This window comes from Lactuca virosa, chromosome 9 (assembly GCF_052849685.1).
Source record: "Lactuca virosa cultivar CGN04683 chromosome 9, Lactuca_virosa_CGN04683_v6, whole genome shotgun sequence".
Taxonomy (NCBI): Eukaryota; Viridiplantae; Streptophyta; class Magnoliopsida; order Asterales; family Asteraceae; genus Lactuca; species Lactuca virosa.
The window spans coordinates 181,151,652-181,165,905 of record NC_136434.1 but is presented as its reverse complement, the minus strand read 5'-3'; the positions used below and the strand labels follow the sequence as shown (position 1 = coordinate 181,165,905).

General features: G+C 37.5%; 1 protein-coding gene across 1 annotated transcript; it reads left to right on the top strand.

Moving 5' to 3' along the window:
- The first annotated feature begins 11,287 nt into the window (after positions 1-11,287).
- Positions 11,288-12,622, top strand: LOC145140068 (F-box protein At3g07870-like). Its single transcript, XM_079073680.1, has 3 exons — positions 11,288-11,615; positions 11,722-12,389; positions 12,596-12,622. The coding sequence occupies exons 1-3, from the start codon at positions 11,288-11,290 to the stop codon at positions 12,620-12,622; spliced, it is 1,023 nt and encodes a 340-aa protein (XP_078929806.1).
- Positions 12,623-14,254: the final 1,632 nt, after the last annotated feature.

Sequence of the window (14,254 nt, the reverse complement as noted above, 5' to 3'; positions counted from 1 at the left end):
ACTACATCGTAACATCGTTGGTCAAGGTTATAACATCTCCTAGTCATCTCTCATCTCACATCACCTATTTATCATTGCATATCTATCATCACGTAGTTATCATCACCTTTCTATCACCACCTATCTCTCATCACCCGTCGCTACCCAATACATATTTATAAGTATATAATACTTATATGATTAAATCAGTTAAACACCATCTCATAATATCTTATCTAACACATAATAGTCTTAGCACAAATAATAAGCACATAAGTATGTATTAATATTAAATACTTCATATCTATGTGTAAGATGAAAATAACTATGCACTCACTTGTTAAAGTACGACTCGTAATTCAGGCAACGCTTCACTTCTAGCAATTGTTTTTTCCTTTGACGAAACCTAATATTATTATCGCTAAATTTTACTCTAATATTTATTGCGACTAATTATTAGTCTAGATTCATCATTAACTCAAAGTCTACTTCAAGATCAATCAAGTAAGGAACAACCAGGTAGGATGATATCGGAGGTAGGGTCCATTTGGTATACGAAGTATACTGTTTGGAAATCCCACTTTAAACACCTCACTAAATCACAACCTAGGCATCATCCCCGTAAGTAGTTCAATCAGTATAACGACTTAGAATCACTAATAAATCTTGTTTATAGGTTCATATTTACGATAATGAATTTAAACATAAGTTATACTTAAGCGTAATAAGTGTAGCTCAACTTACAGGGTTTCAAGCGAAAACTTGGAACTCCATGGTCAGAAATTCGTCGCTGAATCTTTTTTCTAAAAAGATTCTTGTATCGCTTCAGCGCTCACCTCACTATACTACAACTACAGAAAGAGAAGTCGAATCACAAGGGACCGAAATTCTCGGGGATAAGAAGAGAAAGACTCTTGAATCAAGAGAATGGTGCAAGAAATATTGTAACGCCCGTAGATCCGGGCTAGTCAATTTAGAGATAATAAGGGTCGAAAACGACTTTTCAACAAAAGATTATTTAGAATAAATAATCTTACCCAAGTTGTAGAATATGTCTCAAGGGTTCCGTACATATAAAGAACGCCGAAATCCGAGTTATAACGAAGAAGTTATGACCCGTCGAAGTTTTACGGCAAAACCGGCACGCCACCGGGAAGCGTAAATAGTGAATTTACGATACAGCGAGTTTTAGCCTTAGCGATCTAAATAAAAGTCGTAGAATACGTTAAACCGAGAGCGTCCATAAAAAGAACACCCAAATCTGACTTCGTATGAGGAAGTTATGATTTTTCGAAGTTTCGGCTTAGCAGTGTACAGCCCGAAGTTCGAATATTAGATCGAGCGGTTTTTAGCCAACACAACCTAAACGAGAATCGAAGATCTCGTTAATAGTAGCATAACGATAAAAAGACAGACGAAAACAGACGTCGGATGAAGAAGTTATGAATTTTTAACGGACCAATCCTGTCCCGGCCTGTTAAAAATATAACTTTTAAAATAAAGTCAAAATTAGCCGACGGAGTCTAAACGAAAGTTGTAGAGTACGTTCCCGCCTACGCGTGGATATAAAGAACGTCGAAAACGGAGATCGTATGCGAAAGTTATGATTTTTAGAAGTTGGGAAAGAAAAATGTGAAACTGCGAGGGGGGTGATGACGTGGCTCAATCAGGGCCGTCGCTTGCTGATCACGGTCTGGTCTTCAGATTCGGACACGTCGCCTCACCATTAAGCCCCGCGTCCGAAGTTGGGTACGCCCCGCGTACTCCGGCTCTTATCCGTTCCGAGTGCAAGACAGCTGGAGGCTCGCTGGCAGCCTCATCCGAAGATACGCGCCGCGTAGCCAAGGATTACGCCCAGCGTAGTCCGAGGCCTCGCAGGCTATAAAAAGGGGCGAGGGTTTCCGGATTTTTCACACCAATTCTCATTCTCTCTCTAGTTTCTTTCTCTCTCTAGCTCCCCAAACCACCCTTAAGCCCTAGGAAAAAATCCCTAGCCCCTAAAGGAAGCCCCGAGGCTCCCGGAGTCCCGAGAAAAAGGGTCTTTCGGTTCGGAAACGCTGCTCCGAGCAAAGCCCGGTTTTATTTAAAATTCGTTGTAAGTGAGCTACGCCTACGCAATTTTTAATATAACTTTCAAATAATTATAGTAATGTTATTGGGTCCTTAAAATAATTATTTGGGCTATTATTATGAGTTATATTGACTGTTATTTAACGCTTATATAATAATAATAATAGCTAGACTATTAATTAGTCGCGGTTAACGTTAAAACTAAACCCTAGTGGTATTTATACTAGGTTTTGGTCGAGGAAAAATTGTTTTGAGATAACGAAGTGCTGTTCAAGTGCTAAGTCACCACCTAATCAGGTGAGTGCATAGTTACTTTCATCTTACACATAGATATGAAGTATTTTATATAAACTACGTGCTATGTGTGCATATTATCTGTATACTTGCTATCTATGCTGGATGAACGATTTTATACAAGTTTTATATGATTTAAACTGTATATGTATTTTATATCTACAAATATGTTGGGTGAAACATGGGTAGATGAATGATGAGGGATGAAAGATGATGTGAGTGAACATTGGAAGTTATAGACTTAGTGCCTAAATAATATCGGCAGTTATGAACTTAGTACCTGATGGATAAACGTTGGTAGCTATGGACTTAGTACCTGATAAACGTTGGTAGCTATGGACTTAGTACCTATTAGATGAACACTGGTAGCTATGGATTTAGTGCCCGATGAATGAACTTTAGCAGCTATGGATTTAGTGCTTTACGAACGAGCATTGGCAGCTATGGACCTAGTGCCTGTCTTATAACCCTGGAGGCAAGGGACTTCGGAATGAACGAATAAATGACTCTTAGGGTAGACCCTTGAGAGTAAGGAAGATAATGGGGATGGGTAATTGGGTTGATTGTTTGATGTTTAAACATAATAATTATATTATTGTGGGTTGAAAACCCTATGTACTCACCAGGTTTCCCAACCTGACCCACTCAAGCTTATTTGTATCACAGGTGTCAATACGAAGCTACTTTACACTGAGAGATTTAAAAGAGATGTAGTGCACTAGTGTAAATAATGTAAGCTCTGTTTATGCTTATGTTTCTGTATTGACAATGACATCCCAATGTTTTGAAAATGAAGAATAATACATTTCCTCGGAAATGCTTTGATAACCTATTTATCATGTTTTCTGGGAACAAATTCCGCAACATTTTTGTTAAAAGAAGTACTCTGATTTTTATAAAGCACAAACAAAATCGGTCTTTTCTGGCCGTGAAAATGGGGATGTCACAAATATGAGAGCCTAAAGCCTCTTATTTATAGTAATTATATTTTCAAAAACCACCATCTAGTTACTTAAATGACCTCATAGTTATTTAAACGACTAAACACCCCTTTATACTACTATTTTAAATAGATTTAATGATATTTGTTCTAAACTAATGTCGAAACTACTCAGCACTACTCTTATAACGATCGCATCGTCGATACCTTTCTAATGATATATATATATATATATATATATATATATATATATATATATATATATATATATATATATATATATATATATATATATGCGTATATATGATTTATACTTTGTTTTAATACGTAAATATGATATTATACATTATAACTCGTTTATACAAACTCCGTTTTTGACGTTCTTTTTATCCACACGTAGCTATCGATGAGATCTACAACTTTCGTTTAGACTGCTTCGGCAAATTTTGACTTTATTTTTTCGTCCATATTTTTATAAAATTAAATGATTTTGCTAAAATCATAACTCTCTCGTACGGACTCCGTTTTTGACATTCTTTTTTTCAAAATTCTTATTTTAAAGAGTACTACGATTTTCTTTTTGGTGGCTTTAGCTAAAAGTCAACCATTCTCTTCGTAGCTTTTTACGTCACACATTCCTTGTGCGCGACTGACTTTTATATCTTTTAAAAATCTTATCTAATTCATACGGAGTCGGATTTCTATGAAATTTATATTTCCGGGATGGGGAAGACATGTACTTTCTAAAACAAGCTCATATTTAAAATAATAAGTCCTTTGAACGATCCCACTCCTCAAACCAATCCAAAAAGGGACCAAAAGCATATAAACAAGGAAATGAAGAGATCTAATCATGGATAAGACAAGGTTTGAACTTGATACCTCAATAAGCTTGCAACAAGGGTGATGATTCTGGATCTACAACCTTCGCACCAAGCAAAGCACCTTCCAACTTCTATACTTCCTTCGCAAGGAGCAATACAACCACCAAAATCTTCTTAGGAACTCAAATGCACAACAATGGAGGCTAAGAGACGATTTCTAGGGTTTTGGGGGCATGGAGGCTGGCGAAGAGGCCATCCCTACAGACTTAAGATTCTTATATAGGGTACAACACCCTAAAATAGGGTTTCCACTAACTCCACGTATGCCCCGTGTAATCCTCGTACGCCCAGCGTATGAGGCCTCACACTCCCGATCCACCCTTCACAATATGCTAAGTGTACACCAAATTACGCCTCGCGTACTACCCTTCGCACCAGTACGCCCCACGTATTTCCTATGTATGCCCAGCGTACACAAGTTTCCTCTTAAACCCCAAAATACTCTAAAGGCCATAACTACTTAGTTATAAATCCGATTCTAACGGTCCTTATATCCATGAAAAGGTAACGATAAGCTCTATGCTTTCATCAAATCATAACTGCCATAAAATTTCCCGAATAAGAATCCAATTTGCATAAAAGCCCGCACTGATACTTTACTAAAATACCCCTTGGCTCCAAAAACAAATTCAAACACCCGAATCATCTAAATTACGTCACCCACACCCAAATGGGTAACGATTCGGGGCAGGGCGTTACAGAAGCAGCTGTAACATTTAGCTTTGAGGTACATGATTTCAAGGGTTTCTTTAGCATTTGGATGTATTCATGACGTGAGCAATCCCTCTCACGTCGTGAGCCAGTGTTGACTTGTTGACTCACATTCCTTAAGTCTCACGACGTGAGCCCTTGTTGCTCACGAATTGAGAGCAGTCTAGTGATTAGAACCCTAATTTTTCGGTATTTAATGGAATGAGAGGGCTAGGGTCATTCACCCTCAGCCTCCCTCACACTCCAAGCCTCCATAAACCTTTATCTCAATCAATCTTGAAGCCCTTAGTCCTTTTTGGTGCATTTTCTAGCTTGAAGAATGAGAGAAGAAGAGGAAAGAAGTGCTCTAGTGGTGGAGTAGGCAAAGCATCATCATCATCATCATCTTTTCTTTTTGTTGGACCATTGTAAGTGTCAAAGGTTTAAACTTTATTTCATATTATGGATTGATCTAGGATTTTATCCATATTTCTTCATGTTAAGCATACTTGAGTGAAGTAAATTCATAAAGTTAGCAACTTTATGGATTCTAAGGGTTCCTTGATCATCATATTGTCTACATCTAGAAGTTGGTGGAGTATAAGAGCCATGCATGAGACTTGATGCATATTTTTCCACTTTTTGACCTAGAATGGGTTGGGTCATGCATGGTGCAAGCATGAGCATAAAGCAAACATTTTTATGCACCTTAAGGGTCCCCTTTAGCTTCTGGATGATTTGGACTCAATGGCTTAACAAAATAAGAACTTAAAATCTTGACTTTTGGCTTTAGACCGTAGTCACGACGCGACCAAATATTAACCTCGTATATCGTTGAGTTCATGGAACTCACGACGTGACTCTGTGTTTCCCACATCGTGAGGTCAATGTAGTAAGAATTTATGTTCGAGTTATTTGAGTTGGGAGCGAGTTTCTGGGATCGAACCTAGTCGACTCTCACGACGTGACCAAGGACTGGTCACAACGTGAGACCCTATGTTAGAGTTTTGTCTAATGGATTTGACTCGGTTGACTTTTGACCTTGAGTAGGATTTTGACCAAGTTTGACTTAGGGCTATTTTGAGCTGTAGCCAGAGTTTTGGTCACTGTTATTTGTAAATGTGACCGGTAGAGTTGGTTTCGGAGCAGCATGTGGTTTCAACTTATTATTCGTCTGTAAGGTGAGTTTTCTCATTGTATCTATGGGTCGAAGGCACCAATATCGGACCATTACTGTGTTATATAGGATGATAGTTGTTATGTGACATATATGTGTTTGCATGTTCGGGTTGAAATAACTAGGGGTGAGCAAACCCAAACCAAGAAACCGAGAAACCGACAAAAACCGACGAAACCGAAACCGAAAAAACCGAAACTGAATCAAAACCGACGGTGTGGGTTTTAAATTTGTAAAAACCGACTTTTCGGGTTCGGTTTCGGTTTTGCCCCCAGAAACCGACCCAACAACCCGAGAAACCGACCCCTCTTTAAAACCGAGAAACCGACGCAGTAAACTCGCAAACCTGATGCTTTTTACTGATTATTTTATGTTTATATATATATATATATATATATATATATATATATATATATATATATACATATATATATATATATATATATATATATATATATATATATATATATATGTATATTAAAAAAATAAAAATAAATAAAAGAAGCCTAGGTCATTGACTCCCGTTTTCGTTTTGCCCTACTCGCCCTCGGTACTCACAGTCTCGCATTCCCCATCGGCGCATCCCACTGAACTGAAGACGAGTAGACGACTGAAGAGTGAAGCGAGGGTCCTCCATCCTCCGACGCTTAGCCGCTCGCACACATCCGAGGCTCCGACGGAACCCCAAACTTCCGGCGCCACCAAATACGGTTCGTTCCTCAGATTTCGTTTTTTTTTTCTTATTTCCCTTGATGTGCTTATGTTCTGAAATCTGAATGTTGTGTTCATGTAGAATCACTAGAATGTGTCAACGTGTCTCTGATTTCGTTTTTTTTTCTGATTTCTGTTCTTTTTTGTCGATTTGGCAATTTGCGGAAGTGAGGTTGATGATGGTGAGGTGACTACGAGAAAAAGAAGAAGAAATGAGAAAGTTGTGGGGACTCCCGATGCCGACGATTGGGAGGTTGCTAGGTATATTTTATCTATCTATCTATCTATATATGTACATATATGTGACAGCAAATATATTTTTTAAGGAACTTGTGACAATGCAAGCAAGCATAACTAGAATGTGTGCAAGCACAGACGAGAAAAAGAAAAGGATGGCAAAGTCGATGAAAGAAAAGTACGACAAATATTGGGACAACATTGAGAACATGAACTTCATGCTTCATGTTGCTGTCGTTTTAGATCCCCGCAACAAGATGTGTTATTTGGAGTATTGCTTGGAGTTGATTTATGGTAAGAATTCTACCAAAACAAAAACAATTCTAGAGCATGTCAACAAAACACTAGAAGACTTGTTTCAAAACTTCAAGAACAAGACGGAGAGAGAAAGATGTGAAAAGACAAGGAGTGCATCGTCTTCTACACCTAGTTATTTTGATTTTGGGCATGGTGTTGATATGGAAGACGATTTTGAAAGGTTTATGGAACAACATGGCCATGGGTTTAATAAAACAGAGCTTGAGATTTATTTATCAGATGGGATGGAAAAGCGAGCGGAGGATTTCCAGATTTTGGGGTGGTGGAAATCTAATTCAACAAAGTTTCCTGTACTTTCTGAGGTGGCGAAACTTGTTTTAGGAATGCCAATCTCTACAGTTGCATCAGAGTCCGCATTCAGTACTGGCGGGAGGGTGATTGATGAAAGTAGAAGCTCCCTTACACATGTGACTGCCGAAGCTTTAATTTGCGCACAAGATTGGATACGGGACACCCCAATTGATATCCAGTTTAAAAATATGATGACTTTATATATGGAAGAGACGCGAGAGAAGTTGGTGCCAATAGAAACCGGTAAATATTTTACTATTTTTTACATAATTATAAGTTTGTAATTATATATGTTTATAATTAACTAATTACATACTATTGTTTTGTACGTTTGTGTTTGTAGAGGAATTGGGGTGTGGTCAAGGGAGTTGCATGGATGAAGATTTTACTTAAATTTTAAAGGTTTATAACTCAATTATTATAATTTTATACTTTTACACAAGTTTATTACTCAATAATCATTGATCAATACTAATGTTTTTTGGTTTGTAGATGAATGGGGAATTGGTGAAGAGATTTACATGGATGTGGATTGAAGATTTTTGTTTGCATGTTTTGGACTTTTGGTTGTAATCGACTATTTGACTATTCCAGACTTTATGTTTTAGTTTGATTGTGTGTTTGGTTGTAATCGTCTAATCGACAATTTCGGACTTTGTGTTTTAGTTTGATTGTGTGTTTGGTTGTAATAGACAATTTGGTTGTAAAACTCATGTTTTTTGAAGTATTTAACTTCAATTAGGTGTTTTTTGAATTATTTAACTAATTGTTACATTTCTGGAAAATGGGTTTAAACCCAGAAACCGTAAGTGTATGGGTTGAACCCAAGAAACCGAGAAACCGCCCAAACCGATATCAGAAACCGAGAAACCGAACCGACCAGAAACCGACCCTATTGGGTTCTGAAAACCAGAAACCGATCATTTACGGGTTGGGTTGGGTTGGGGTCCAAAACCGACCCAAACCGACCCATGCACAGCCCTAGAAATAACCCCAGGGTGGGGCGTACTATAGCATGTTCGGGTTGAAATAGACCCCAGGATGGGGCCCACTATTGTATGATTGGGTTGAAATATACCCCAGGGCGGGGCCCATATTTGTTGATCGGGTTGAAATATAGCCTAGGGCGAGGCCCCAGGGCCGGGACCATATATGTGTATTGGGTTGGAACACACCCTAGGGTTAAGCCCAATTGTATGATTTGTATGTGGTACTTTGGGGAACTCACTAAGCTTTGTGCTTACAGTTTATGTTTATGGTTTCAGGTACTTCTGGTTCGAAAGGGAAGGACCCGACGTGATGACACAACATCCTCCCATTATGTTTTCCGCATTTTTAATAATTGTACTCATATTTTGGATATTATATTTGGTGATGGTTTTGAAACAATTTAATGAATGAAATTGATAGTCTTTCAATGAGAAATTTTATCACGATTTTTTGGTTGTTACGGTAGCGTTGTGGTGGCTGATGAGAAATGATATGAAGACAATGTTGTGGTACTACGAGGTTGAAATGAAGCAACATTGGTGGTCAACTTGAGTGATGGTGGTGGTTCATACGACATTGTCTTTAGGTAATGTTTGGAATGACATAGATGGTGATAAATTCGATAGTTTTGGCAACTTTGTCTTTTGGCAGCGTTGGGTTGTGGAAGTGATAGATAAATAGATGTGGCGTTTGGGTGATTTTGGGTGATTGCGACAGTGTTGGGTGGTGACAATAGGTGGTTGCGGTGACAATGTGTGGTAGTTGTAAGTGGTTGTGGTGACAATGTGTGGTAGCACATGTGGAAAGATGAGAGACATAATGAAAGGAATGTATGAGAAATCTAACCAATAGACTAAGAAACAAAAATTAATAAAAAATAAAACTATAGGTAAAATAGTAATTTTAGATCAATTATGAAACATAATATAACTACATTAACTAACAACATAAGAAATTGAAACCATAAAAATCATCTACATAACAAAAAACATAATAAAAAAATAAAAGACTTATCATATTATCTTTTGTAAATTATAAATAAAGAAATTATGTATTTTCTATAATTTAATGAATACTAAATAAATGTTTAAAAATATAAAAAACAAGCTACATAAACAAAAAGAAAAAAATCATTATTATTTAGACAGAAATAACAAACAAAATATTCTTCAAAAAAGAAATTAAGGGTGAGAAAAACCGAACCCAGAAACCGAAAAACCGAAAAAGCCAAAACCGAAGTAAAAACCGATGGTTTGAGTTTGAATTTTTAAAAACCGAAATAATGGGTCCGATTTCGGTTTTAGAATATGCAAAAACCGATAAAAAACGACCGAACCGAATTTATTAAAAATATATATTTTCTAAAGAGATTCCATAGATATATAGATACTTTGTATAGCTAAATCGCAAAGACATGGTAGCTGAATTGGTTCAATGCGTTGCCAGACAACCTTGAGCTACTTATAAGCAATGATTTTGTTCCACGCATTAAGGGAGTGTTTCACTTAGTTTTTTAGGGTGCAAAAGTCCTTTTTTTGAAAAGTTACAAAAAGTCAGGTTTTCCTGACTTTTCCAAAAAGTTCATTTTTACTTGTATCCAAATCCAAAAGTAGCTTTTAAGATGCATTTGCCAAACATCTTTTACCTTCTATTTTTTCCTAAAATGACTTTTGGCCTCTAAAAAGCTAAGTCAAACACCCCCTAAAGTTTACTAGTTTGTTCAATTCATCCCACATCGGTGGTGGGATGAAACCTTCTCCCATCTCAAATCCTATATTAACATTGTATCTTCTTCCTTCCTTTTCATTATATAGTTGGAGTTGTCCAACGTCGGTGGTGGTATAAATCTATGTCGACTCAAGCCTTCTATATAAGACTACTACTACTCTTGAGAATTAGTTAGTCCCAACCTAACTCTTTATTAATTGGTGGCTGAGTTGCTAAGTTTAAGATTTATGGGTTTAAAACCGACCAATCCGAAACCGAACCGGAGAAAACCCGAAAACTAAGAAACCGAACACAACTGTTTTGGGTTGTGTTGGGTTTTAGTTTTCTGAATACTGATAAATTGGTTTTGGTTCGATTTTAGATCAAAACTGCCTCATGACTCAAACTGACCAATGCTCACCACTAAAAGAAATATATTTATAAAATTAAAATGTGTTGGATCTATCATCCTATCCAAGAAATAGTAAACCAAATTACCTAACTACAATTTTGTCAAAATTTAACATTAAATTTTTATCAAATGAAAAAGGTATCCCGCCCCCAATTTTTATTTTTGAGCGCCCCCTCCCCTCTTTTAAAGTCCCGCCCATCGTATCTCTGAAACAAAACTGAGGAGTCCTGCCGCTTCTTTTGCAGTCTCACGGTTTCGATTTCGATCTTGGTGAGTGGTCTCTCTTTATCAGTTTTTTTTCTCGAGTCTCGCCTCCTGATCTCTCTTGAAAATATTTTTAAGTAATACTCGTTTTAGATGATGATGATGATTATTTATCAGTAGGAAAGTTATATTGTTAATTGAGATTCTATTTGCTACTTATTGATTGTCAACCATTTTTTGATTTGTAATGTTTTTTTTTTAAAGTAATTTGTTTTACGGACAGTTTTTGGTTAGTAGCATTCTGCTACCAGTATCATTTTTGTTAGGGTTTCTTAATTTGTGAATTAGGAATTCTAATTAGGGTTTGTTAACAGGTCATATCAATGGAAGACTTACCAGTACCTGTCATGTCCGACATTCTGTCAAGACTTCCTGTGAAGACAATCATCCAATGCAAGTGTGTATGCAAGAAGTGGCTGGATCTCGTTTCCGACTCTTACTTTGCCAATCTTCAACTCTCAAGATCACCTGCAAGCCTTATGATTCATCATAGTTCTGAAATTAACGAGAGAGCAGGTATTTTGAAGTGGGTGGAGCTTGAAAACAAAGTCAATCACCACAATTTACAGCATGACCCTGCCATGAGTCTTGACCTTAATCTTGCACCCATTTTCCAAGACGCTCAAATACTTGTTGTGGGCTCGGTCAATGGTTTGCTCTGCCTGTGGAATGGACTTAACTCTGATAACTATTTCATATGCAATCCAGTGATGGAGGGAATATATGATCCTCCCCACACAACATTACCATAAACAAGGTTATGGGGGAATCGAGCATGGTTTTGGAGTCTGTTCAAGGACACGAGAATACAAAGTGATACGGATCTTCCAAGGGACTACATCCACATCTCGGATCAGAGAAGCTGAAGTTTACACCCTTGGCATGGGTAAATGGAGAAGTCTTGGTCATGTCCCTTACACGATTGGAGGTTTCTTTGGGCTATTTTTCAATGGCCATGTTCATTGGTCTGTGTTTGGCAAAGATTCCCCTGAAAAACTTTTTGCTTTTGATTTGGATAACGAGACATTTAAGTTGTTCCCATCTCCTCCTGTTGAAACTATACAAGGAAGTCACCATTTCCTAAGTTTGGCAGTTCTTAAAGGTTGTTTATGTCAATCTGATACCTTTGAGTCTCAATTCACGCTGTGGGTGATGAGGGAATATGGGATCAAGGAATCTTGGCATAGAGAGGTGATGATCAAGGAAGGTGTTAGCCCTGCTTTAGATTGGTTGATGTGGGAACCTGTGTGTCTGATTGAACGTTTAAATGATGGAACAATTTTGATGGTTTATTATGAAGACAAATTGTTGGCGTGTTCTTTTGAGAAGGGAACAATTGCAAACTCGGATTTTTTTGACCCATGTTTCACTGGAATCGCTTATCGTCCAAGCTTCCTTAAGCTCCGGAACTTCAAATCAGAGAGAGTTCATGTGTTTTAAAGGTCAATAAGATCATACCAAAAACACCCACTATCGTTTTGTTAAGAAACAATTATTTTAAGTTTAAAATGTTACTATTGCATTTAAATTTACTCTGGTGACCTTCTACATGTTTTTAAGTGGACATTAAATTAAAGCATTAACCCTTTTTTTTTTTTTTTTTTTTTTTTTTTTTTTTTTTTTGAGTAAAGTGCAAAGGTCTTTGCAAAGAACTGTGAATCATATCCAAAATATTTTCAATTTGCATGAAAGGTTTATAATATGAATTTTTTTTATGGTGAAAATATTGATTTATCCTTTTTCTTTTTACATTTTTTAACATTATCTTATTATTTGAATAAATAAAAAATAAAGTATGGCCTCTCTCTCTCTCTCTCTCTCTCTCTCATGGTCATCATTCATTCTTTTTCTTCTTAAACCAACAAGTAACCCACAAAGAACACAATCCTAATCTATATAGTTGTCCACTGTCATAAACCTACTCTCCACCGCATCTCTCATCGTGAACCCATAAAGATGAAGAACAACCGAGATCCAACACATGAGCGCCATCGGAGATCCATCGCACACCCCGTCTATCTATGACGTATGCTTAAAAATGTTGAATTATATGAGATGTATTTGAAAAATATCAAGTTATATAAAATGTGTTTTAAAAAATCACTCTATACGAGGGGATTTTATATAACTTACGATAGATAAGGTTAGAGTAGTGTAACAACGTAAATTTCCAAAATAATTTTTCGTTTTTAAAACATAATTTCATACATCAAAACCCAGTGTAACATATGTCATCCAAATAAAACAATCCCAAGATCTCAATACATAAAACTCCATCAGTGTGTACAAATCATGTCGGCGCCTTCCTGCGATCCTCGCTGGTACCTGAAACACATATCACATAAACGGTAAGCATAAATGTTTAGTGAGTTCTCCAAAATACCATGCACATACAACTAGCCACTCGAGGCTATAACTCTACTAGACCTTCCGGTAAATGTGTCTCAGGGGCCTTCCGGTCCCATTCTTGGAGTAGACCTTCCGGTCCTACTCCATCGACCTTCCGATCCTACTCTGTCGACCTTCCGGTCCATACCATGTTGACCTTCCGGTCCATACCATGTTGACCTTCCGGTCCATATCACACTGACCTTCCGATCCATACCATGCTACTCATAACATACATAACATATACATATCACATAGGAACATATATCATGTACTCGTCCTAGCACATAAGACCTTCCGGTCACACATTTCATAACTCATAAACATAAGACCTTCCGGTCACTCATAGTTACCATTCCAGGTAAAGTATAGTGAGAAGACTCACCTCGTACGATGTCAGATAATCTCTCTTGCTCGATAACCCGATCTAGCTTCCTCCTATCAACATAATAACATCTCTAATCAATACTTACTCTTGTCCTTATTCCTAAAGAATGGGTAGAAGACCATTCTACCCCTCCCTGTCCTTTCTTGAACCAGTTTGACCAAAACCCTAAAAGTCAACCCCAGTCAACGGTTAAACTTTGACCAGACTCGTCGAGTGCACTCAGGTGACTCGGCGAGTCCATGCGTGTCCTCTGAATCCTTCAAGGCCTCACTCGACTCGTCGAGTCAACCTTTCTCCGACGGGTTACCCATGAACACGAACCGTGGTGCAACACGATCCGACTCATCGAGTCCGCTCATGGACTCGGCGAGTTTCTTCCATGAGAATGCTCAAACGACCTTCTGAGGTCAGATCTGTTTCTCTAACCTATAGATCTGACCTTCCCATACACAATAATCACGGAAAGGTTCAACCTTTATACTCATGCAACCAACATACGGCTTCTTTTGGTGAA

Excerpts from the sequence above, each read along its gene's own strand:
- LOC145140068 (XM_079073680.1), top strand. The coding sequence starts at position 11,288 with ATGGAAGACTTACCAGTACCTGTCATGTCCGACATTCTGTCAAGACTT. Across the intron at positions 11,616-11,721 it reads TGTTGTGGGCTCGGTCAATG|GTTATGGGGGAATCGAGCAT; the intron begins GTTTGCTCTGCC and ends ACCATAAACAAG. Across the intron at positions 12,390-12,595 it reads GGAACTTCAAATCAGAGAGA|TGCAAAGGTCTTTGCAAAGA; the intron begins GTTCATGTGTTT and ends TTTTGAGTAAAG.